The following is a 23,443-nucleotide window of genomic DNA, read 5'->3' as shown; positions in this document are numbered from 1 at the left end:
CTGGTATTGCAACAGCGTTACAATCGTTGAGAGCTGCTAAGACCTCCCCTAGTAATACACGGAGGTTTTCCAATTTAAATTTAAAATTTGAAATATCTGAATCCAATCTGTTTGGATCAGAACCGTCACCCACAGAATGAAGCTCTCCGTCCTCATGCTCTGCAAGCTGTGACGCAGTATCAGACATGGCCCTAGAATTATCAGCGCACTCTGTTCTCACCCCAGAGTGATCACGCTTGCCTCTTAGTTCTGGTAATTTAGCCAAAACTTCGGTCATAACAGTAGCCATATCTTGTAATGTTATCTGTAATGGCTGCCCAGATGTACTAGGCGCCATAATATCACGCACCTCCCGGGCGGGAGATGCAGGTACTGACACGTGAGGCGAGTTAGTCGGCATAACTCTCCCCTCGCTATTTGGTGAAATTTGTTCAATTTGTACCGATTGGCTTTTATTTAAGGTAGCATCAATACAGTTAGTACATAAATTTCTATTGGGCTCCACCTTGGCATTGGAACAAATGACACAGGTATCTTCCTCTGAATCAGACATGTTTAACACACTGGCAATAAACATGCAACTCGGTTACAATGTTATTTAATAAAACGTACTGTGCCTCAAGAAGCACTAAACGATTAAATGACAGATGAAATAATGAACTGAAAAACAGTTATAGCATCACTCTTAACAAACAACACAACTTTTTAGCAAAGGTTTGTTCCCATTAGTAAAATAACACTAATTAAATTTTAAACATAAAAATTACAGAGCAACGTTTTAAATCACAGTCACTATATAAGTCTCACAGCTCTGCTGAGAGAATCTACTTCCCTTCAAAGAAGTTTGAAGACCCCTGAGTTCTGTTAGAGATGAACCGGATCATGCAGAAAAACTGACTGGAAATTTTTGATGCGTAGCAAAGAGCGCCAAAAACGGCCCCTCCCTCTCACACACAGCAGTGAGAGAGAAACGAAACTGTCATAATTAACACAAGCAAACTGCCAAGTGGAAAAATAATGCCCAAATACTTATTCACTCAGTACCTCATTAATGCAAACGATTCTACATTCCAGCAAAAACGTTTAACATGAAAAATACCTAATAAAAAGGTTTAATGTACTTTTACAGAGTAATTCCGGTGAAATACCATCCCCAGAATACTAAAGTGTAGAGTATACATACATGTTCATTATAACGGTATGGCAGGATTTTTTCATCAATTCCATTCAGAAAATAAAAACTGCTACATACCTCAATGCAGATTCAACTGCCCGCTGTCCCCTGATCTGAAGTTTTTACCTCCCTCAGATGGCCGAGAAACAGCAATATGATCTTAACTACTCCGGTTAAAATCATAAGAAAAACTCTGGTAGATTCTTCTTCAAACTCTGCCAGAGGGGTAATAACACGCTCCGGTGCTATTGTAAAATAACAAACTTTTGATTGAAGTTCTAAAAACTAAGTATAATCACCATAGTCCTCTCACACCTCCTATCTAGTCTTTGGGTGCAAGAGAATGACTGGAGGTGACGTAGAGGGGAGGAGCTATATAGCAACTCTGCTGGGTGAATCCTCTTGCACTTCCTGTAGGGGAGCAGATAATATCCCAGAAGTAATGATGACCCGTGGACTGATCACACATAACAGAAGAAAAGCAGCGTTATGAGCCATAACGCTGCTTTTTTACTCATACCGCAAAACACGGAATCTAGCCGAAAGTAAATAATACTTCCTTTAATAAAGAACGAATATATTCAATCTTAAAAAGAAAGGTAGATTTATCAATTTTAGTCTCTGAAGTAGGATCCTCTGAGCCAGTAGATGTATTTGTACTTATAGAAACATTATCAGCATGTAATAATGTTTCATAACAAGTGTCACATATTTGAGCGGAAGAAGTTCAGCTAATTTACAACATACACACTTAGCTTTGGTAGAATTGTGTTCAGGCAGCTTGGTTCCTACAGTAACATCCGAGGCAGGATCAGTCTGAGACATCTTATAAAATGTAACAAAAAAGAAAAAATAACATTTAAACAAAATATCACATTTCCTCAAATTAACAGTTTCAGGAATGGGAAAAAATGCTTATGATAAAATTAGGGTAAAAATCAAAAGCAAGCAACCTAGCCCTCAAAGAACAAATGAGAGCAGAGAGCAAAAAGCAAGAAATGACGCGACTCACAATTATTTTTGTGCCAAAAATGTTGCACTAAAAAGTAACATTCTGCGTCATTGCAAGCCTAAGCCCACGCAAATTTAAAAAAACAGACTCCAAGTTATAAGTAATCTGGAACCCCAGGTAAGTAAAAAAAACTCCCATAACATAATTTCCATGCTGAAACTGTAAGACTGCAAAGGGAAATACACAGACCTGACTCATGGCAAATATATACAATATACATTTAAAACTTTATAAGATAAAGTGCCAAACATAGCTTGTGTCTTAAAAAATTATATATAATTATCAGAAGACACCCATCCACATATAGCAGACAGCCAAACCAGTACTGAAACATATCAGCAGAGGTAATGGTAGAGGAGTATAATGTCGATCTGAAAAGGGAGGCAGAGATGAATCTCTGCGACCGATTTACAGAGAGCCTTAGAAAAGATTTCCCATAGGTGAAAAAACATGGCTTCATCAGGCAATACTCCCTTCACATCCCTCAGACAAACACTGTACTTTGACAGGAACTGGGCTTCAATATGCTTAGAAGCACCTTTCACTGAAGAAAATCAAGCACATCTTGCTTCACCACCTCCACAAGGAGGCAAAGTTTGTAAAACTAAGGTATGAGTGAGGTAGGAGGTGTATTTATAGGCATTTTGAGGTTTGGGAAACTTTGCCCCCTCCTGGTAAGAATGTATATCCCATATGTCACTAGCTCATGGACTCTTGCCACTTACATGAAAGAAATGGGGTGTGCACATTCTACTGACTCAACAGAAATAGGGCTGGTCCCCAGATTTTCCAGGGCTGCTTTTTATTTCCAGTTCAGCACTGCGATTAAGAGAGGTGGATGTCACAAATTCATTGATGATGGCAAATACAATCATTATTTCAAATTATGATTTATGAATAATGTTAAGTATTTTGGGGAGCAAAACATAATTTATGCTTACCAGATAAATTCCTTTCCTTCCGGATAGTCCATGGATTCATTCCTTACTGTTGGGAAATACATCACCTGGCCACCAGGAGGAGGCAATGACACCCCAACCAAAGGCTTAAATATCCCTCCCACTTCCTCATCACCCCAATCATTCTGCTGAGGGAACAAGGAAAAGTAGGAGAAACATCATGGTATAAATGGTGCCAGAAGAATAAAATAAATAATAGGGGACTGCCCATAGACAAGAAAAAACGGGCTGGGGCCGTTGACTCTCCCTGCCAGGAAGGAAAGGAATTTATCTGGTAAGCATAAATTATGTTTTCCTTCCTAAGATAGGGAGAGTCCACGGCTTCATTCCTTACTGTTGGGAAAACTATACCCAAGCTCAAGAGGACTCTGAATGAATAACGGGGGGGGGACAAAAAGGAAGAGGCGGACCCTATTCTGAGGGCACCACAGCCTGCAAAACTTTTCTCCCAAAAGCTGCTTGAGCCGAAGCAAAAACATCAAACTTGTAAAATTTTGAAAAAAGTATGTAAGGAGGACCAGGTAGCAGCCTTACAAATCTGAACCATAGAGGCCTCATTCTTAAAGGCCCAAGAGGAAGCTACTGCTCTAGTGGAATGAGCCGTTATCCTCTCAGGAGGACGATGTCCCGCTGTCTCGTAAGCTAAGCGGATGACACTTCTTAACTAAAAAAATAGGGAAGTCGAAGTAGCCTTCTGTCCCTTATGCTTCCCCGAATAGACAACAAACAAAGAGGAAGAATGTCTAAACTCTTTAGTAGCCTGGAGATAGAACTTCAAGGTGCGAACCACATCAAAATTGTGAAGTAAGCGTTCCTTCGATGAAGAAGGATTAGGACACAAGGAAGGAACCACAATCTCCTGATTGATGTTGCGATCTGACACAACCTTAAGAAGAATACCTAATTTAGTACGTAAAACTGCCTTATCTGCATGAAAAATAAGATAAGGGCGCTCACTTTGCAAAGCAGAGATCTCAGAAACTCTGCGAACAGAGGCAATAGCCAATAAAAAGAGAACCTTCCAAGATAACAATTTAATGTCAACGGAATGCAGAGGCTCAAACGGAACCTGTTGCACAACCCGGAGAACAAGATTTAGGCTCCAAGGAGGAGCCCCAGATATAAACACAGGTCTGATCCTAATCAGAGCCTTAACAAAGGACTGCACGTCTGGAAGCTCAGCCAGTCTCTTGTGCAATAAAACTGACAGGGCCGAAATCTGTCCCCTCAGGGAACTAGCAGAAAGGCCCTTCTCCAGCCCATTCTGGAGAAAAGATAAAATCCTGCCAACCATAACTTTGTGCCAAGAAAATCCACGCTCTTCACACCAGAATAAGTAGGTCCTCCACATCTTGTGGTAGATACGGAGAGTAACTGGTTTATGAGCTTAAATAAGAATATCAATGACACTCTCAGAGAAACCTCTCTTGGCTCAGACTAAATGTTCAATCTCCACGCTGTCAGTCTCGGAGAATCTAGATTTTGATGAACAAATGGACCTTGTATCAGCAGGTCTCTGCGACACGATAACTTCCACAGAGGAGATGAGGACATCCCCACTAGATCCCCGAACCACGTCCTTAGCGGCCATGATGGAGCAATCAGGATTACTGATATCCGCTGCTGCTTGATACAGGCTACCACTCGAGGAAGAAGCGGTAATGGAGGAAAACGATATATGAGATTGAACCTCCAGGGCACTGCTAGTGCATCTATTAGATCCGCTTGGGGATCTCTCGACCTCGACCCATACCTGGGTAGCTTGGTATGAGACTTGGTATTGAAACTGTTCAATAAATCCCGTTCCGAGGATATTAACCCTGGATCCTATCAAGGTATAAAGGAGCTACACTGTGACCCTGTTATAGCGTTTTATATATAAAAATTGAAATGATCTTACCTCCAGGATCCATGCTGTGTAACAGAACACAGCCTCTCAAGTGTGACAGTCTTATAGCAGTACTCCTGACATGGACTAGAGTGAGAGAAAGCAGGCAGTGAAACTCGTCAACACTAATTGCTTAGGAGCTGTTAGCAGTAGTCTGGATGGCTTCCCTGCATCTCCAGACTCTAACTTTCATCAATACTCTGATGAGGTTGACATGACTACTTAAAACTCCAGTCCTATCTCGAAGGGCAGTTACATATTTTCAGGACTCTCCGAATCTTCTGACACTTCTCTGCCACCTCCTAACGTGGCGAAAACAAAATTTATGCTTACCTAATAAATTTCTTTCTTTCCGGAAATGGTGAGTTCACCGAGTCCTCAATTACTGTTGGGAATATCACACCTGGCCAGCAGGAGGAGGCAAAGAGCACCATAGCAAATCTGTTAAGTACCACTCCCCTCCCCACAATCCCCAGTCATTCGACCGAAGGAAAATGGAGAAAAGGAGTAACACAAGGTGTAGAGGTGCCTGAAGTTTTGCAAAAAAAAACTGTCTTAATAATAAAGGTGGGCGGTGGACTCACCATATCCGGAAAGAAAGAAATTTATCAGGTGAGCATACATTTTTTTTTCTTTCCTAAGATATGATTAGTCCACCGAGTCCTCAATTATCGTTGGGAACCAATACCCAAGCTGAAGGACACAGAGGACTAGGGAGGGACAAGACAGGCATAACTAAACAGAAGGCACCACTGCTTGAAGAACCTTTCTCCCAAAAGAAGCATCAGCCGAGGCAAAAGTATCAAACTTATAACATTTGGAAAAAGTATGCAAAGAGGACCAAGTTGCAGCCTTGCAAATCTGCTCAACAGAAGCTTCATTTTTGAAAGCCCAAGAAGAAGAAACAGCCCTGGTGGAATGAGCTGTGATTCTCTCAGTGGGCTGCTGACCAGCAGTCTCATAAGCCAAACAAATAATACTTCTTAACCAGATAGAAAGAGAAGTAGCAGTAGCTTTCTGACCTTTACGTTTCCCAGAAAAACACACAAACAATGCAGAAGACTGACGAAAATCCTTGGTCACCTGCAAATAAAATTAAGAGCATGCACAACATCCAGGTTGTGTAACAGACGTTCCTTATGAGAAGAAGGATTAGGACAATCTCTTGATTAATATTTCTGTCCGACACAACCTTCAGAAGAAAACCAAACTTTGTACGAAGGACTGCCTTATCTGCATGAAATATAAGATAGGGCGAATCGCACTGCAAAACTGAAAGTTCAGAAACTCTCAGAGCAGAAGAGATAGCTGTAAGAAACAAAACCTTCCAAGATAACAACTTAATATCTATGGAATGCATTGGCTCAAACGGAGCCAGTTGGTATCTTTTAGAACAAGATTAAGGCTCCACGGTGGAGCAGCAGATTTAAACACAGGCCTAATTCTGACCAAGGCCTCACAAAAGGATTACACATCTGGCACATCCATCAGACGTGTGCAGCAAAACAGATAAGGCAGAAATCTGGCCCTTCAAAGTACTGACAGATAAACCTTTCTCCAGACCCTCCTGGAAAAAAGATAAAATTCTTGGAATCCTAATCCTACTCCAAGAGTAGCCCTTGGATTCACATCAATAAAGATATTTACGCCATATCTTATGGGAAATCTTTCTAGTAACATACTTACGAACCTGAATCATGGTCTCAATGACCAACTCAGAAAATCCACGCTTAGATAAAATTAAGCGTTCAATCTCCAGGCAGTAAGCTTCAGAGAAACAAAGTTTGGATGAAGAAAAGGACCCTAAAGTAGAAGGTCCTTCCTCAGAGGAAGGCTCCACGGTGGTAGAGATGACATTTCCACCAGGTCTGCATATCAGATCCTGCAAGGCCACGCAGGAGCTATTAGAATCACTGACACCCTCTCCTGCTTGATACGAGCAATGACTCGCGGAAGGAGAGCAAACGGAGGAAATAGGTATGCCAACCTGAAACTCTAAAGAACTGCCAGAGGATCCCTTGACTTTGAACTGTACTTTGGAAGCTTGGCGTTCTGACGAGATGCCATCAGATCCAATTCCGGTACCCCCCTTTTGATGGTTAACCTGTAAAACACCTCTGGATGGAGTACCCACTCCCCAGGATGAAAAGTCTGTCTGCTCAGGAAATCCGCTTCCCAGTTGTCCACTCCCGGAATGTGGATGGCAGACAGCAATGGTGAGTTTCCGCATATTGAATAATCTGAGCCACCTCCATCACTAAGGGACTCTGAGTTCCCCCCTGGTGGTTGATGTAAGCCACTGAGGTTATGTTGTCTGACTGAAACATGATAAATTAGGCTAAAGTCAGTTAAGGCCAAACCATCAAGGCATTGAAAATCGCTCTCAAACAGTGTTCCCTCTAAGGACAGTTTTGTGTGCAGCCCAGCAGTGAAACAGTTAACAAGAGTACCATACATTGCCATCTGCATTGTGCAGTGTTTGCTAATTGCAGGGTGTGGTTACCTCCTAATTAACTGTTTCACTGCTGGGCCGTACACAAAACTAGCCTTAGAGGGAACAATGCTCTCAACTCCAAAATGTTTATAGGAAGAGCAGATTCCTCCTGAGACCAAAGTCCTTGCGTTTTCAATGAGTCTCAGACTGCTCCTCAATCCACCAGGCTGATGCCTGTGGTCACAATCACCCATGAGGGTCTCCGAAAGCATGTCCCCTGAGACAGATGTGCTTGAGACAGCCACCACGGAAGAGAGTCTCGTGTCTTCTGATCTAGAACTATCTTCTGAGACAGATCTGCATAATCCCCGTTCTATTGACTGAGCATGCATAACTGCAGAGCTCACAGATGGAATTGGGCAAAAGGAACTATGTCCATGGAAGCCACCATCAGACCAATTATCTCCATACATAGGGCCACTGATGGCTGTACAGCAGACTGTAGAGATAGGCAAGAGGAAAGAATCTTTGCTTTTCTTACTTCCGTCAGGAATATCTTCATTGAAAGGGAATCTATAATTGTTCCTAGAAAAAAAAACCCTTGTGGCTGGAACAAGGGAACTCTTTCCCAAATGCACCTTCCATCCGTGAGCGCAAAGTAAAGAAAACAAGATTTCTGTGTGAGATTCTGCAAGTTGAAAAAAAAGGCAAAGAATGACTGGGGTGATGAGGAACTGGGAGGGCTATTTAAGCCTTTGGCTGGGGTGTCTCTGCCTCCTCCTGCTGGCCAGTTGTTGTATTTCACAACAGTAAGGAATAAAACTGTGAACTCTACCTATCTTAGGAAGGAAATATATATATATATATATATATATATATATATATATATATATATATATATATATATATATATAAAATTTACTTTTTTTGGTATTGCACACAATCAAAATTGTGATGTCTATAAGTTTCAGCTATGGGAATTTAAAATAACTTTTTGTATTCTCTAAACCAGGAATGGCCAACTAGTAGCCCTCCACTACTTTTGTTGCGGCCCCATGGATATAAGGATGTGTGTCATAGTTTTTGTGGCCCCAAGAAAAAGTATAACTAAAAAAGGTGGGTAAATAAGTTGACTAAAAAAAAAAAAATCTGGAAGGTAGAGCAGCAGACAAAAGATAACCTGCAACTGTGGACATTTTTAGGAAATATTTAAGTACTGTGTTTAATATCCATAAGTTGATATGCAACCTTTAAAGTTTCTAAAATATTTATCTGCTGCCCTGATGTGTTGGCCCTTACTGTTCTAAGCAGTTGGGGAGCTTTTTTCGAAACCAGAGAACTGGATGACTAACCTATGTGCGTGCACGTTAGCAGTGAATACAATGTGCATTACACACACACGGGCTATTTAAATGATGCCACAAACCCATTAACAGTGAAGAGAAATATTAAAGGGACACTGAACCCAAAATTTTGGGATAGAGCATGCAATTTTAAGCAACTTTCTAATTTACTCCTATTATTACATTTTCTTCATTCTCTTTGTATCTTTATTTGAAAAGCAAGAATGTAAGTCTAGATGCCGGTCTATTTATGGCGAGCAACCTGGGTTGTTCTTGCCGATTGGTGGATAAATTTACCCACCAATAAACAAGTGCTGTCCAGGGTACTGAATCAAAAATTGGCTGGCTCCTTAGCTTAGATGCCTTCTTTTTCAAATAAATATAGCAAGAGAACAAAGAAAAAATTGAATTTATGCTTACCTGATAAATTTGTTTCTTTCTTGACACGGTGAGTCCACGGATCATCATAATTACTATTGGGAATATCACTCCTGACCAGCACCACAAAGAGCACCACAGCAAAGCTGTTAAATACCACTCCCTTACCCACAACCCCCAGTCATTCGACCAAAGGGAAAGGAGAAAGAAAGTAATATAAAGTACAGAGGTGCCTGAGGTTTAACAAAAATCTGTCTGAAAATACAGGGCAGGCCGTGGACTCACCGTGTCAAGAAAGACACAAATTTATCAGGTAAGCATAAATTTCATTTTCTTTCTAATGACACGGTGAGTCCACGGATCATCATAATTACTATTGGGAATCAATAGCCAAGCTAGAAGACACAGATGATAAAGGGAGGGACAAGACAGTTAGCATAAACAGAAGGCACCACTGCCTGAAGAACCTTTCTCCCAAAAACAGCCTCAGCTGAAGCAAAAGTATCAAATTTGTAAAATGTAGAAAAGGTGTGTAAAGATGAGCAAGTGGCAGCCTTGCAAATCTGATCTACAGAAGCTCAATTTTTGAAAGCCCAAGTTGAAGAAACAGCCCTCGTGAAATGAGCCGTGATTTTCTCAGGAGGCTGCTGACCAGCAGTCTCATATGCCAAGCGAATAACACCCCTCAACTAACAAGAAAGAGAAGAAGCTGTAGCTTTCTGACCTTTACGCTTTTTAGAAAAAACAAAAAATAAAGAAGAAGACTGGCGAAAATCCTTAGTCGCCTGCAAATATTTCAATGCACGAACTACATCCAGATTGTGCAACAAATGTTCCTTATGAGAAGAAGGATTAGGACACAAAGAAGGAACAACAATTTCTTGATTAATATTCTTATCAGAAACAACCTTGGGAAGAAAACCTAGAGCAGTACGTAGTTCTACCTTATCAGAATGAAAAATAAGGAAAGGAGACTCACACTGCAACGCAGAAAGCTCCGAGGCTCTTCGAGCCGAAGAGATAGCAACCAAAAGCAAAACCTTCCAGGTTAACAACTTAATGTCCAAAGAATGCATAGGCTCAAACGGAGCCTGTTGGAGAACTCTAAGAACTAAATTAAGACTCCAAGGAGGAGTCACAAACTTAAACATAGGCCGGATTCTAACCAAGGCCTGACAAAAAGACTGAACGTCTGGCACATCCGCCAAGACGTTCGTGCAACAAAATAGACAAAGCAGAAATTTGACCCTTCAGGGTACTAGCAGATAAACCCTTCTCCAGACCCTCCTGGAGAAAAGACAACATCCTCTGAATCCTGACTCTACTCCAAGAGTAGCCTCTGGATTCACACCAATACAGATATTTACACCATATTTTATAATAGATCTTTCGAGTCACAGGCTTACGCGCCTGAATCATAGTCTCAATAACCGCCTCAGAAAAAACACGCTTGGATAGAATGAAGCGTTTAATCTCCAAGCAGTCAGCTTCAGAGAAACGAGATTTGGGTGAAGGAAGGGCCCCTGAAGTAGAAGGTCCTTCCTTAACGGAAGACTCCAAGATGGAGAGGATGACATCTCCACCAGATCTGCATACCAGATCCTGCAAGGCCACACTGAAGCAATAAGAATCACCAATGCCCTCTCTTGTCTGATCCAAGCAATAAACCAAGGAAGAAGGGCAAATGGAGGAAACACATATCCCACACTGGACCTCCAAGGAACTGCTAGTGCATCTATCAGAACAGTCTGAGGATCCCTTGACCTCGATCCGTACTTCGGAAGTTTGGCATTCTGCCCAGATGCCATGAGATCCAGCTACGGTTCTCCCCACTTGAGAATCAAGCTGGAAAACACCTCCGGATGAAGTTCCCACTCTTTCAGATGAAAAGTCTGTCTGCTCAGAAAATCCGCTTCCCAACTGTCCACCCCTGGAATGTGGATCGCAGATAGACAACAATTGTGAGCCTCCGCCCACTGCATAATCTTGGCTACCTCTGTCATGGCAAGGGAACTCCGAGTTCCTCCCTGATGGTTGATATAAGCCACTAATGTAATGTTGTCCGACTGAAACCTGATAAACTGGGCTGAATCTAACTGAGGCCAGATCAGAAGAGCATTGAAGATGGCCCTCAACTCTAAGATATTTATGGGAAGAACCAATTCCTCCCAGGTCCACCGACCCTGAGCCTTCAGCGAACCCCAGACAGCTCCACAACCCAGCAGACTGGCATCCGTGGTCACGATCACCCAGGGCCTGCAAAAACATAATTTATGTAAGAATTTACCTGATAAATTCATTTCTTTCATATTGGCAAGAGTCCATGAGCTAGTGACGTATAGGATATGCAATCCTACCAGGAGGGGCAAAGTTTCCCAAACCTCAAAATGTCTATAAATACACCCCTCACCACACCCACAATTCAGTTTAACAAATAGCCAAGTAGTGGGGTGATAAAGAAAGGAGTAAAAAGCATCAACAAAGAAATTTGGAAATAATTGTGCTTTATACAAAAAAAAATCATAACCACCATAAAAAGGGTGGGCCTCATTGACTCTTGCCAATATGAAAGAAATGAATTTATCAGGTAAATTCTTACATAAATTATGTTTTCTTTCATGTAATTGGCAAGAGTCCATGAGCTAGTGACGTATGGGATAGCAATACCCAAGATGTCGAACTCCACGCAAGAGTCACTAGAGAGGGAGGGATAAAAATAAAAACAGCCATTTTTCGCTGAAAAATGAATCCACAACCCAAAATATAAGTTTATTCTCATGAATGAAAAGAAAAAACTTAAAACATAAGCACAAGAATCAAACTGAAACAGCTGCCTGAAAAACTTTTCTACCAAAAACTGCTTCCGAAGAAGCGAATACATCAAAATGGTAGAAATTAGTAAATGTATGCAAAGAAGACTAGGTTGCGGCTCTGCAAATCTGATCAACCAAAGCTTCATTCTTAAAGGCCCACGAAGTGGCGACTGATCTAATAGAATGAGCTGTAATTCTCTGAGGCGGGGCTTGACCCGACCCCAAATAAGCTGAATGAAACAAAAGCTGTAACCACGAAACCAAGGAAACAACAGAGGCCTTCTGACCTTCCCTAGAACCAGAAAAGATAACAAATATTCTAAAAGTCTTCCTGAAATCTTTAGTAGCTTCAACATAATATTGCAAACTCTTACCATATCCAAAGAATATAAGGATTTCTCCAAAGAATTTTTAGGATTAGGACACAAGAAAAGGACAACAATTTCTCTATTAATGTTGTTAGAATTCACAACCTTCGGTAAGAATTTAAATGAAGTCTGCAAAACGACCTAATCCTGATGAAAAATCAGAAAGGGAGATATACAAGAAAGAGCAGATAGTTCAGAAACTCTTCTAGCAGATGAGATGGCCAAAAGGAACAACACTTTCCAAGAAAGTAGTTTAATGTCCAAAGAAAGCATAGGCTCAAATGGAGGCACCTGAAACGCCCTCAAAACCAAATTAAGACTCCAAGGAGTAGAAAATGAATTAATGACAGGCTTGATACAAACCAAAGCCTGTATAATACAGTAAATATCAGGAAGCTTTAGCAATCTTTCTGTAAAATGAGACAGAAAGAGCAAAGATTTGTCCCTTCAAGGAACTTGCAGACAAAACCTTATCCAAACCATCCTGAATAAACTGCAAAATTCTAGAAATTCTAAAAGAATGTCCAAATTAATTTATGAGACGGACACCATGAATATAAGTCTTCCAAACTCGATAATAAAGCGATAATAAATCTTCCTAGAAACAGATTTATGAGCTTGTAACATAGTATTAATCACTGTTCCATGATGATTTTGGATATCACTCTTGGAAAAAGAAGTAGAGGCGGGAAAATATAAGCAGGTTGGCAACACTCAGGAAGTGTCAACGCATCCTCTGCTTTCGCCTAAAGAACCCTGGACCTGGACAGGTACCTGGGAAGTTTCTTGTTTAGATGAAAAAACACATCTGGATAGAGAGACCACTCCCCGGATGTAAAGTCTGATGGCTGAGATAATCCGCTTCCCAATTGTCTACACCTGGGATATGTACCACAGAAATTAGACAAGAGCTGGATTCCGCCCAAGAAAGTATTCAATATACTTCTTTCATAGCTAGGAGATTGTGAGTCCCACCCTGATGATTGACATATGCCACAGCTGTGATATTGTCTGTCTGAGAACAAATGAACGGTTCTCTCTTTAACAGAGGCCAAGCCTGAAGAACCCTGAAAATTACACGGAGTTCCAAAATATTGATTGGTAATCTCGCCTCTTGAGATTTCCAAACCCCTTGTGCTGTCAGAGATCCCCAAACAGCATTTGTTGTGATCACAGTCCAGGTTGGACGAACCAAAGAGGCCCCTAGAACTATACGATGGTGATCTAACCACCAAGTCAGAGATAATCGAACGTTGGGATTTAAGGATATTAATTGTGATATATTTACATAATCCCAGCACCATTGATTCAGCATACAAAGCTGGAGAGGTCTCACATGAAAACGAGCAAAGGGAAGTACGTTCAATGCTGCAGTCATGAAAACCTAAAACTTCCATGCACATAGCTACTGAAGGAAAAAAATAGAGACTGAAGGTTCCGACAAGCTGAAACCAATTTAAATTGTCTCTTATCTGTTAAGACCGAATCATGGATATTGAATCTACCTGGAAACCTAAAAAGGTGACCCTTGTCTGAGGAATTAAGGAACTTTTTAGTAAATTGATCCTCCAACCATGTCTATGAAGAAACAACAGTAGTTAATTCATGTTAGATTCTGCAGACTTAAAGACTAAGCAAGTACCAAGATATTGTCCAAATAAGGAAACACCACAACACCTCACTCTCTGATAACAGAGAGTAGGACACCTAGAACCTAGAAAAGATTCCTAGAGCTGTCGCTAGGCCAAAAAGGAAGAGCAACAAATTGGTAATGCTTGTCTAAAAGAGAGAATCTCAGAAACTGATAGCAATCTGGATGAATCAGAATATGAAGATATGCATCCTGTAAGTATATTGTGGGCACATAATGCCCTTGCTGAACAAAAGGCAGAATAGACCTTATAATCACCATTTTGAAAATTGGTACTCTTACATATTGATTCAAAATTTATAGATCCAAAACTGGTCTGAATGAATCTTTTTCTTTGGGACAATGAATAGATTTGAATAAAACCCCAGACCCTGTTCCTGAAACGGAACTGGCATGATTATCCCAGATAACTCCAGGCCTGAAACACACTTCAGGAAAGTCTGAGCCTTTACTGGGCTTGCTGGAATACGTGAGAGAAAAATCTTCTCACAAGCGGTCTGTCTTACCCTGAATCCTATTCTGTACCCCTGAGAGACAATATTCTGAATCCAATGATTTTGGACCGAATTGACCCAAACATCTTAATCTGCCCCCTACCGGCTGAGCTGGAAAAGAGACGCACTTTAATGCAGACTTGGGGGCTGGCTTTGATCTCTTAAATGGCTTGCATTTATTCCAATTTGAAGAAGGCTTCCAAATGGAAATAGATTCCTTGGGGAAGAATAAGATTTCTGTTCCTTATTTAAGAACAAAAACGGTTAGAAGTTTTAGATTTACCCTTAGATCCTAATCTTGAGGCAAACAAACTCCCTTCCCCCCAGTGACAGTTGAAATTATTGAATCCAACTGTGAACCAAATAATTTATTACCTTGGAAGAAAAGAAATAGCAATCTCGACTTAAAAGTCATACCAGTATTTCCAAGATTTAAGCCACAAATCTCTTCTAGCTAAAATAGCTAAAGACCTAGATTTAACGTCAATTTTGATAATATTAAAAAAATGGCATCACAAATGAAATTATTAGCATGTTGAATCAAGTTAACAATGCTAGACAAATCATGAACCGATACTTGTTGCGCTAAAGTTTCCAACCAAAAGGTTGAAACAGCTGCAACAACAGCCAAAGACATTGCAGGACTAAGAAAAAGAACTGAAAATAAATAAACTTTCCTTAGATAAGATACAAGTTTCCTATCTAAAGGATCTTAAAATAAATACTTTTTTCCATAGGAATAGAAGTATGTTTAGCAAGAGTAGAGAGAACCCCAACTTTGGGGATTTTTAAACTCAAATCTAACTGCTGGCAGAAGATACAATTTTTAAAACCTTAAAGAAGGAATAAAAGAAGTACCAGGCCTATTCCATTCCTTAGAAATCATATCAGAAATAGCATCAGGAACTGGAAAAACCTCTGGAACAACCACAGGAGGAATATAAACAGAATTTAAACGTTTACTAGTTTTAATATCAAGAGGACTAGTCTCCTCAATATCCAATAATCAACACTTCGTCAACAAAGAACAAATGTACTCCATTTTAAATAAATAAGTAGATTTGTCAGTGTCAATATCCGAGGAAGGATCTTCTGAATCAGATAGATCCTCATCAGAGGAGGATAATTCAGTATGTTGTCGGTCATTTGAAATTTCATCAACTCTATGAGAAGTTTTAAAAGACCTTTGCATTTATTAGAAGGCGGGATGGCAGACAAAGCCTTCTGAATAGAAACAGCAAAAAATTGTTATAAATTCACAGATATGTTTTGTACATTAGATGTTAAAAGAACAACAACAGGCAATGTACTATTACTGATGGACACATTCTCTGCAAGTAAAAGTTTATCAAGACAACTTATTACAAACCACAGCTGGAGATGTAATCTCCACAAAATTACAACAAATGTACTTAGCTTTGGTAGGACTCATATCAGTCAGCAGGAATCCAACAGTGACTTCTGAAACAGGATCTGATTGAGACATCTTGCAAATGTAAGAGAAAAAACATAATATAAAGCAAAATAATTAATTTCCTTATATGGCAGTTTCAGGAATGGGGGAAAAAATGCAAACAGCATAGCCCTCTGATAGAGAAAAAAAGGCAAGAGGCACATAGGAATGGGGTTTAAATAATGAAAATATTTGGCGGCAAGTATGACGCACAAACGAACAGAGAAACATTTTTTGGCGCTAACAACATCCAGAAATGACACACTCGCGTCACTAACGATGCAACCTTGTGAAAGGACTCGGCGTCAACAAAGACGCCGGAAATTACGAATTTGCGTCATCGAACGTAACTTTGCGCTAAAAAAAAATCTTGCGCCAAATATAGTTTGGCATTTTTCGCCCTCGCGAGCCTAATTCTGCCCGCAAATTTAAAATGACAGTCAATTTGAAAAAAGACTATACCCCAGGTAAGAAATAAGTTTTCCTAAAAAATGCATTTCCCAAATATGAAACTGACAGTCTGCAAAAGGAAATATACTGAAACCTGAATCATGGCAAATATAAGTACAATACATATATTTAGAACTTTATATTAATGCATAAAGTGCCAAACCATAGCTGAGGTGTCTTAAGTAATAAAAACATACTTACCAAAAGACACCCATCCACATATAGCAGATAGTCAAACCAGTACTGAAACGGTTATCAGTAGAGGTAATGGAATATGAGAGTATATCATCGATCTGAAAAGGGAGGTAGGAGATGAATCTCTACGACCGATAACAGAGAACCTATGAAATAGATCTCCCGTGGGGAAAACCATTGCATTCAATAGGTGATACTCCCTTCACATCCCTCTGACATTCATTGTACTCTGAGAGGAACTGGGCTTCAAAATGCTGAGAAGCGCATATCAACGTAGAAATCTTTAAGCACAAACTTACTTCACCACCTCCATAGGAAGCAAAATTTGTAAAACTGAATTGTGGGTGTGGTGAGGGGTGTATTTATAGGCATTTTGAGGTTTGGGAAACTTTGCCCCTCCTGGTAGGATTGTATATCCCATATGTAACTAGCTCATGGACTCTTGCCAATTACATGAAAGAAAACAGGTTCCCTGGGAGAGAAGATCTTGAGACAACCACCACGGAAGAGAATCTCTTGCAGCCTGATCTAAAACAATCTTTGTAGACAGATCCATATAATCCCCGTTCCACTGACTGAGCATGCAGAACTGCAGAGGCCTGAGATGAAACCGAGCAATCGGAATGATGTCCATGACTGAAACCATCAGACCAATAACCTCCATACACTGGGCCACCAAAGGCCGAGAAGAGGACTGAAGAGCAAGGCATGAATTGAACATCTTTAATTTCCTTGCTTCTGTCAGAAAAATCTTCATTTCTAGAGAATCTATAATGGTTCCCAAAAATACCACCATTGTAGCCAGAATCAAGGAACTTTTTCCTAAATTCACCTTCCAACTGTGGGTGCGCAGAAAAGACAACAACAACTCCATGTGGGAGCTTGCTTGTTGAAAAGATGGCGTCTGAACTAGAATATCGTCCAGATAAGGAGCTACCGCAACCCCCTGCAGTCTGAGCACTGCCAGTAACGCACCCAGGACCTTTGAGAACACCCTGGGAGCTGATGCAATACCAAAAGGAAGAGCCACAAACTGAAAATGCCTGTCTAGGAAAGCAAATCTCAGAAACCTGTGATGATCCTTGTGAATGGGAATATGAAGATATGCATCCTTCAGATCTACTGTAGTCATGAATTGACCCTCTTGAACCAGAGGAAGAATTGACCGAATAGTTTCCATCTTGAAAGACGGAACTCTGAGAAATTTGTTTACACATTTAAGATATAGGATGGGTCTGAAAGTTCCCTACTTTTTGGGAACGAAAAACAGATTGGAATAGAACCCTAGTCCTTGTTCTATAACAGGAACGATTACTCCCATGTCGGTAAGATCCTGAACGCAACTTAAGAATGCCTCTCTTTTTATCTGGTCTACAGGTAAAACCTGGAAAGAAGAAACCTGCCCCTGGGAGGAAAAGTCTTAAACTCCAGTTTGTATCCCTGGGAAACAATATCTATCACCCAGGGATCTGGAACATCTCAAACCCAGACTTGGGCAAAAAAGGAAAGCCTGCCCCCCACGTGATCCATTCCCGGATCAGGGGCAGACCCTTCATGCTGACTTTGAATCAGCAGCAGGATTCTTAGATTGCTTCCCCTTGCTCCAGGACTGATTGGACTTCCAAGAGGACTTGGACTGATCCTGTTTGGAGGAGGGAGAGGAAGACTTACCAGAGAAGATACGAAAGGAACGAAAATTACTGTGACGACCCTTCTGTTTATTTCTCTTATCCTGAGGGAGAGAATGACCTTTCCCTCCAGTAATATCAGAAATAATCTTAGCCAACGCAAGCCCAAACAAGGTGTTACCCTTGCAAGAAATGGATAAAAGCTTAGATTTAGATGATACATCCACAGACCAGGACTTTAACCATAAAGCCCTGAGCGCCAGAACAGCAAAGCCAGAAATCTTTGCTCCCAACTTGATGACCTGTAAAGAAGCATCGGCAATAAAAGAATTAGCCAATTTTAAAGTCCTAATTCTATCCTGAATCTCCTCAAGTGAAATATCCTGCTGAATAGAATCAGACAATGCATCAAACCAATATGCAGCTGCACTTGTAATCATAGTAATACACACGGCAGGCTACTATTGGAACCCCTGGTGAACATACATCCTCTTAAGCAAAGCCTCCAACTTTTTATCCATGGGATCCTTGAAAGAACAACTACACTCAATAGGAATAGTGGTCCTCTTGGCCAAAGTGGAAATAGCTCCTTCAACCTTAGGAATCATCTGCCAAGATTCCTTAATAGAATCCGCAATAGGAAACATCTTTCTAAAAATAGGCGAAGGGGGAAAAGGAATTCAGGGCTTCTCCTATTCCCGTGTAATAATCTCTGAAACACAATCTGGAACAGGAAAAACTTCCGCCACGAAAGGAACCTAAAAAAACTTGTTAAGTTTACTAGCCTTCTTGAGATTAACTATGACCGTCGAATCAGAGTCATCCAAGGTAGCCAAAACCTCCCTGAGTAACAAACGGAGGTGCTCCAGCTTAAATCTGAAAGAAACAACCTCAGAATCAGCAGAAGGAATTACACTATCAGAGTCGGAAATTTCACCCTCAGGCGCCACAAAGGTATCTTCCTTCTCAGACTTATGGGAAGAAACATTTGACATAAATGCAACAGAGTCAGAAACCTTATACTTCCTTTTGCGCTTCCCCTGCAACACAGGAAAAGCAGACAAAACCTTGGATACAACAGAGGATATGTGAATAGCACATAGATCGGGATGATTGGGGAGAAAGCTGCGGTATAGCTTGAACAGGAGACTCCTGAACAACATTCTCCTTAGAAAATGAAGGCTCTGAATCAAAAATACTATCCCTGTACTGTAAAGCTCTTTCTATACATGAGGAACAGAAAGGGATAGGTGGCTCCACATTAGCATCTAGACATAAAGTGCAAGTAATATCTTGCAGGTCCTCTTGATCCATCCGTAGCACAAAAAAAAAATATTATACTAATATTTAAATTTAAAAAAAAACTGCAGCAGCAGCAGCAAAAAAATAAAATAAAATTAACATTACTGTTACTTTAAGTAAAAAAAAAGTTCAACAAAAAATAACGCACAGAAAATAAAATCTAGACCCCTGCAGCACCTCTACACCTCAACAAGCCTTGCTGAGGTGCTTACCTGACCACCTATGGACCAGAGCAATAAACAACATAGCCAAAGATAATCCGGACTCCCGCTCTCCGGACTGTTACCACACACGGACCGGAACAGGAGCCGACAGAGAAACACCTCCTATACCCAGAAGGAAAAAGAAAAGTGCGCGCAAAACTTGCGCCGAAAAAGCTCCGCCCATCGTGGGCGTATGCAATCACCTCCCGGCCGACATTACTTCACAACTTACCAACAGCCGCCGGGAAAAATAAGAAAGCAAGACTAAACTTCACAAGCAGTCTGCCTCTTAAAGAAAAAACACAGTCCTCCTCTAAAATAAAAATAAAGAATAAAGAGCCATACAGGGAGAGTAAAAACACTCCTAAACAGAGTCACACTAACCAAAAACCCTATCTCAGCAGTGCCCCATAAAAACTGCGACAATATAAAACCTGCACAAACAGGTTCACTATCCCAAAATTAACCACATAAGTGCCAACCTTTTCTGAACACTATCAGAAAAATAAAAAACAGCACTTACCTCCATAATAATCTGCCTGGCAGCAAGGCAGCTCACTAGGTTTGAAAGGCTTCCTTTCTAACATGGACCTGTGGATAAAGAAAATAGACCAAGGGACACTCAGGTCAAATTAAATTTTCATGATTCAGATACAGCATGTAATTTTAAACAACTTTCCAATTTACTTCCATTAAAAAAATGTGCACATTCTTTTATATTTACACTTTTTGAGTCACCAGCTCCTACTGAGCATGTGCAGGAATTCACTGACTATACGTATATGCATTTGTGATTGGCTGATTGCTATCACATGGTACAGGTGGAATGGAAATATACATAACTTTGAAATTTGTTTGAAATTTGAAAAAAATCTACTACTTATTTTAATTTCAGAGTAAATGTTATTGTATTGTCTTGTTATCATGCATTTGTTGATTATGCAAATCTACTGTGTTGACTGGTCCTTTAAAAATAAAAATAAAATTGATTTCAGTAAGTATTGGCAAAATGGTGTGTCCTGACTTGTGCCAGCCTTGGATACTAGGCCAACTTCTCATACATTAAATTTGTATTAAAAATATCAATGCATTTTGTTTTTTTATGCACAATATGTAGCAAATCTGACTAGCAATATTTTGTAACTGAGGTATCTCTACTTCATATCCAGAACCCTGCATATAGGAAGATAAACAGCTCAAGGTAATATTTCCCTTTCTTTGAGGAACCTTGAAGTACTGACCAATCTCACCAGACCAGAGAGGTTCAAAGAATCTGGCACTAACCCTAGTAAATGTATAGTTATTTTCCTTTTGATCTGCTGAGTACCATGAGTAGTGTCAACATACACAAACTGTTTTGTGTACCAAAATATATATGCATAACTAATAAACATATTAGACCCCACTAAAATATATATTTTTAAAAAAATTAAAGGGACATAATACTCATATGCTAAATCACTTGAAACTAATGCAGTATAACTGTAAAAAGCTGACAGGAAAATATCACCTGAACATCTCTATGTAAAAAATGAAGTTATTTTACCTCACAATCTCCTCAGCTCAGCAGAGTAAGTTCTGTGTAAAAAGTTATACTCAGCTGCTCCCAGCTGCAGGTAAAAAAATAAAAAAAATGAAGAAATGAACTGCAGCCAATCAGCATCAGCAGTGCTGAGGTCATGAACTCTTTTACTGTGATCTCATGAGATTTGACTTAACTCTCATGAGATTTCCTAGTAAGCTTCTTTTACCTGATTGGTGAAATAATATGAGAGTTCACGAGGCTCATCCACTAAGCTGTCCCAGGACAGACACACTAATATGCTGCTTAGAAATCCTTTACAATGGGATGTGGCTACTGAGAAACTTTTGAGGTAAAATATCTTTCTTTTTTACATAGAGATGTTCAGGTGATATTTTCTAGTCAGCTTTTTACATCTATACTGCATCACTTTCAAGTGTTTAAACATTTGGGTATTATGGCCCTTTAAAAAACTTTCATGATTCAGATAGAACATGCCATTTTAAACAACTATACAATTTACTTCCATTAACAAAATGTGCACAGTCTAACTTTTTGAGTCACCAGCATCTACTGAGCATGTGCAAGAATTCACAGAATATACTTATTTGCATTTGTGATTGGCTGATGGCGGTCACATGATACAGTAGGAGTGAAAATAAACATATCTCAAAATTGTCAGAAGAAAATCTACTACTCATTTAAAGTTCAGACTAAGTGATATTGCATTGTCTTTTAATTGTGCATTTGTTGATTATGCAAATCTACTGTATTTACTGGTCCTTTAAGATAAATTAGAATGTCATTTCCATTCATTTTGATAAATAATAATGATTTAGAAATAAATGCTTCTGAAAACACTAAGCATAATGTAGATGCATAAGACAAAAGACCAACCTTTTGTAGGTAATCGGAGTGTTTATTAAGCTATCATATGGAAGTCCTTCCAGTGCAGCCCATTCATCTTCTTGCTTGAGTTTCTCTACCTTTGATGAATTATCAGAATGTGACAAAGCAGAGAATGCATGTAGTAGCGGTAGCACCCACAACCAGTGGTTAACATCTTCATCAATGCATCTTTTACACAATAATTTCAAGTACACATCCATTCTGCAAAAAGAAAACATTGCAGAACTTAGTATTTTGTACCTACTGTAAATGGCTTAAATTTAAGAATGTCAAACTGCTGGACCAAAAGCCACTGGAATGTAAAAAGCACCTGGACCCATAGGAATTGAAAAAGGAGCACTTAAGCCCCATCTCTTACACCCAAGTTCATTACTAAAATATTTGGAGGTTTGGGTATTGGCTCGGTTTACATGTCTCCAAAGCAATTATTGAAGCATACAAAATATGTTGGGTACACACTGTGCACATGCTTCACTAGCAGTGCACAAGGCATACACAATAATCTGAATTCTCCAAAATGAGTTCCTGGAGCATGAAAATGGAGCCAATGTTAAATTAATGTAGAAGGTATTTTTCTAATAATATATTACAGAGATGTTAAAAGGATATACCAATCATATTCAGGTGACTAGCATTAAATGTTTTACATTTATATTACTCTTTTATTGGTGGCTTTTTCAGAAGTTTAAGTGAAAGTTAGTAAAATAAATATCAAATGCTACGGATTCCAGGGTTGCGGATTTGAGATGCATGACTTATACTCCCAAATTTGATCGCTTCCAATTTAACTCAGCATAATCAACATGACTTGCAACTCGATTTAGACTTAGACAATAATGACTCACGACTTGACTTGGAATTGAGACGTTTGACTAAGAAACACTTGTGTGTCCTTGTGTGTTCCTGTGTGTGTATCTATTTCTGTCTATTTGTGGAGATGTATGTCTGAATGTGAGTATATCCCTGTTTGTGTGTGCATGTGTTTGTGTATCGCTCTCCTTGCCTATGTGTGTTTGTGTGCATCTTTACAAGTGAATATCTGAACCGTATGTCCTGCCTGCTGCAATTTAAACTGTGTCCAGCCTATGTCTGCTACCATCTTAGGTAAATTAATTGAATTATTTATTGGTGTACTGTGTAAGCATATAAAATAGTGTTCAATAGTGTTTTATCCGTAATACAAATGTATAATGGAAGAGAATATCACAATTTTGCTTATGGCGCTGCAAAAATTTGGCATTGAAAAAGTGGGCTAGTAGGAATTTTC

General features: G+C 39.8%; 1 protein-coding gene across 1 annotated transcript in view; it reads right to left on the bottom strand.

Annotated features, from left to right (window-relative positions):
- Positions 1-23,443, bottom strand: part of RNF213 (ring finger protein 213) — an 881,087-nt gene that overhangs the window by 544,335 nt on the left and 313,309 nt on the right. The window contains exon 7 of the mRNA XM_053706514.1: positions 22,165-22,377. Within this exon, the coding sequence (XP_053562489.1) occupies positions 22,165-22,377 (213 nt within the window). The remainder of the gene's footprint in view (positions 1-22,164; positions 22,378-23,443) is intronic.

This window comes from Bombina bombina, chromosome 1 (genome assembly GCF_027579735.1).
Source record: "Bombina bombina isolate aBomBom1 chromosome 1, aBomBom1.pri, whole genome shotgun sequence".
NCBI classification, from domain to species: domain Eukaryota; kingdom Metazoa; phylum Chordata; class Amphibia; order Anura; family Bombinatoridae; genus Bombina; species Bombina bombina.
This window is presented reverse-complemented; position numbering and strand designations above follow the sequence as displayed.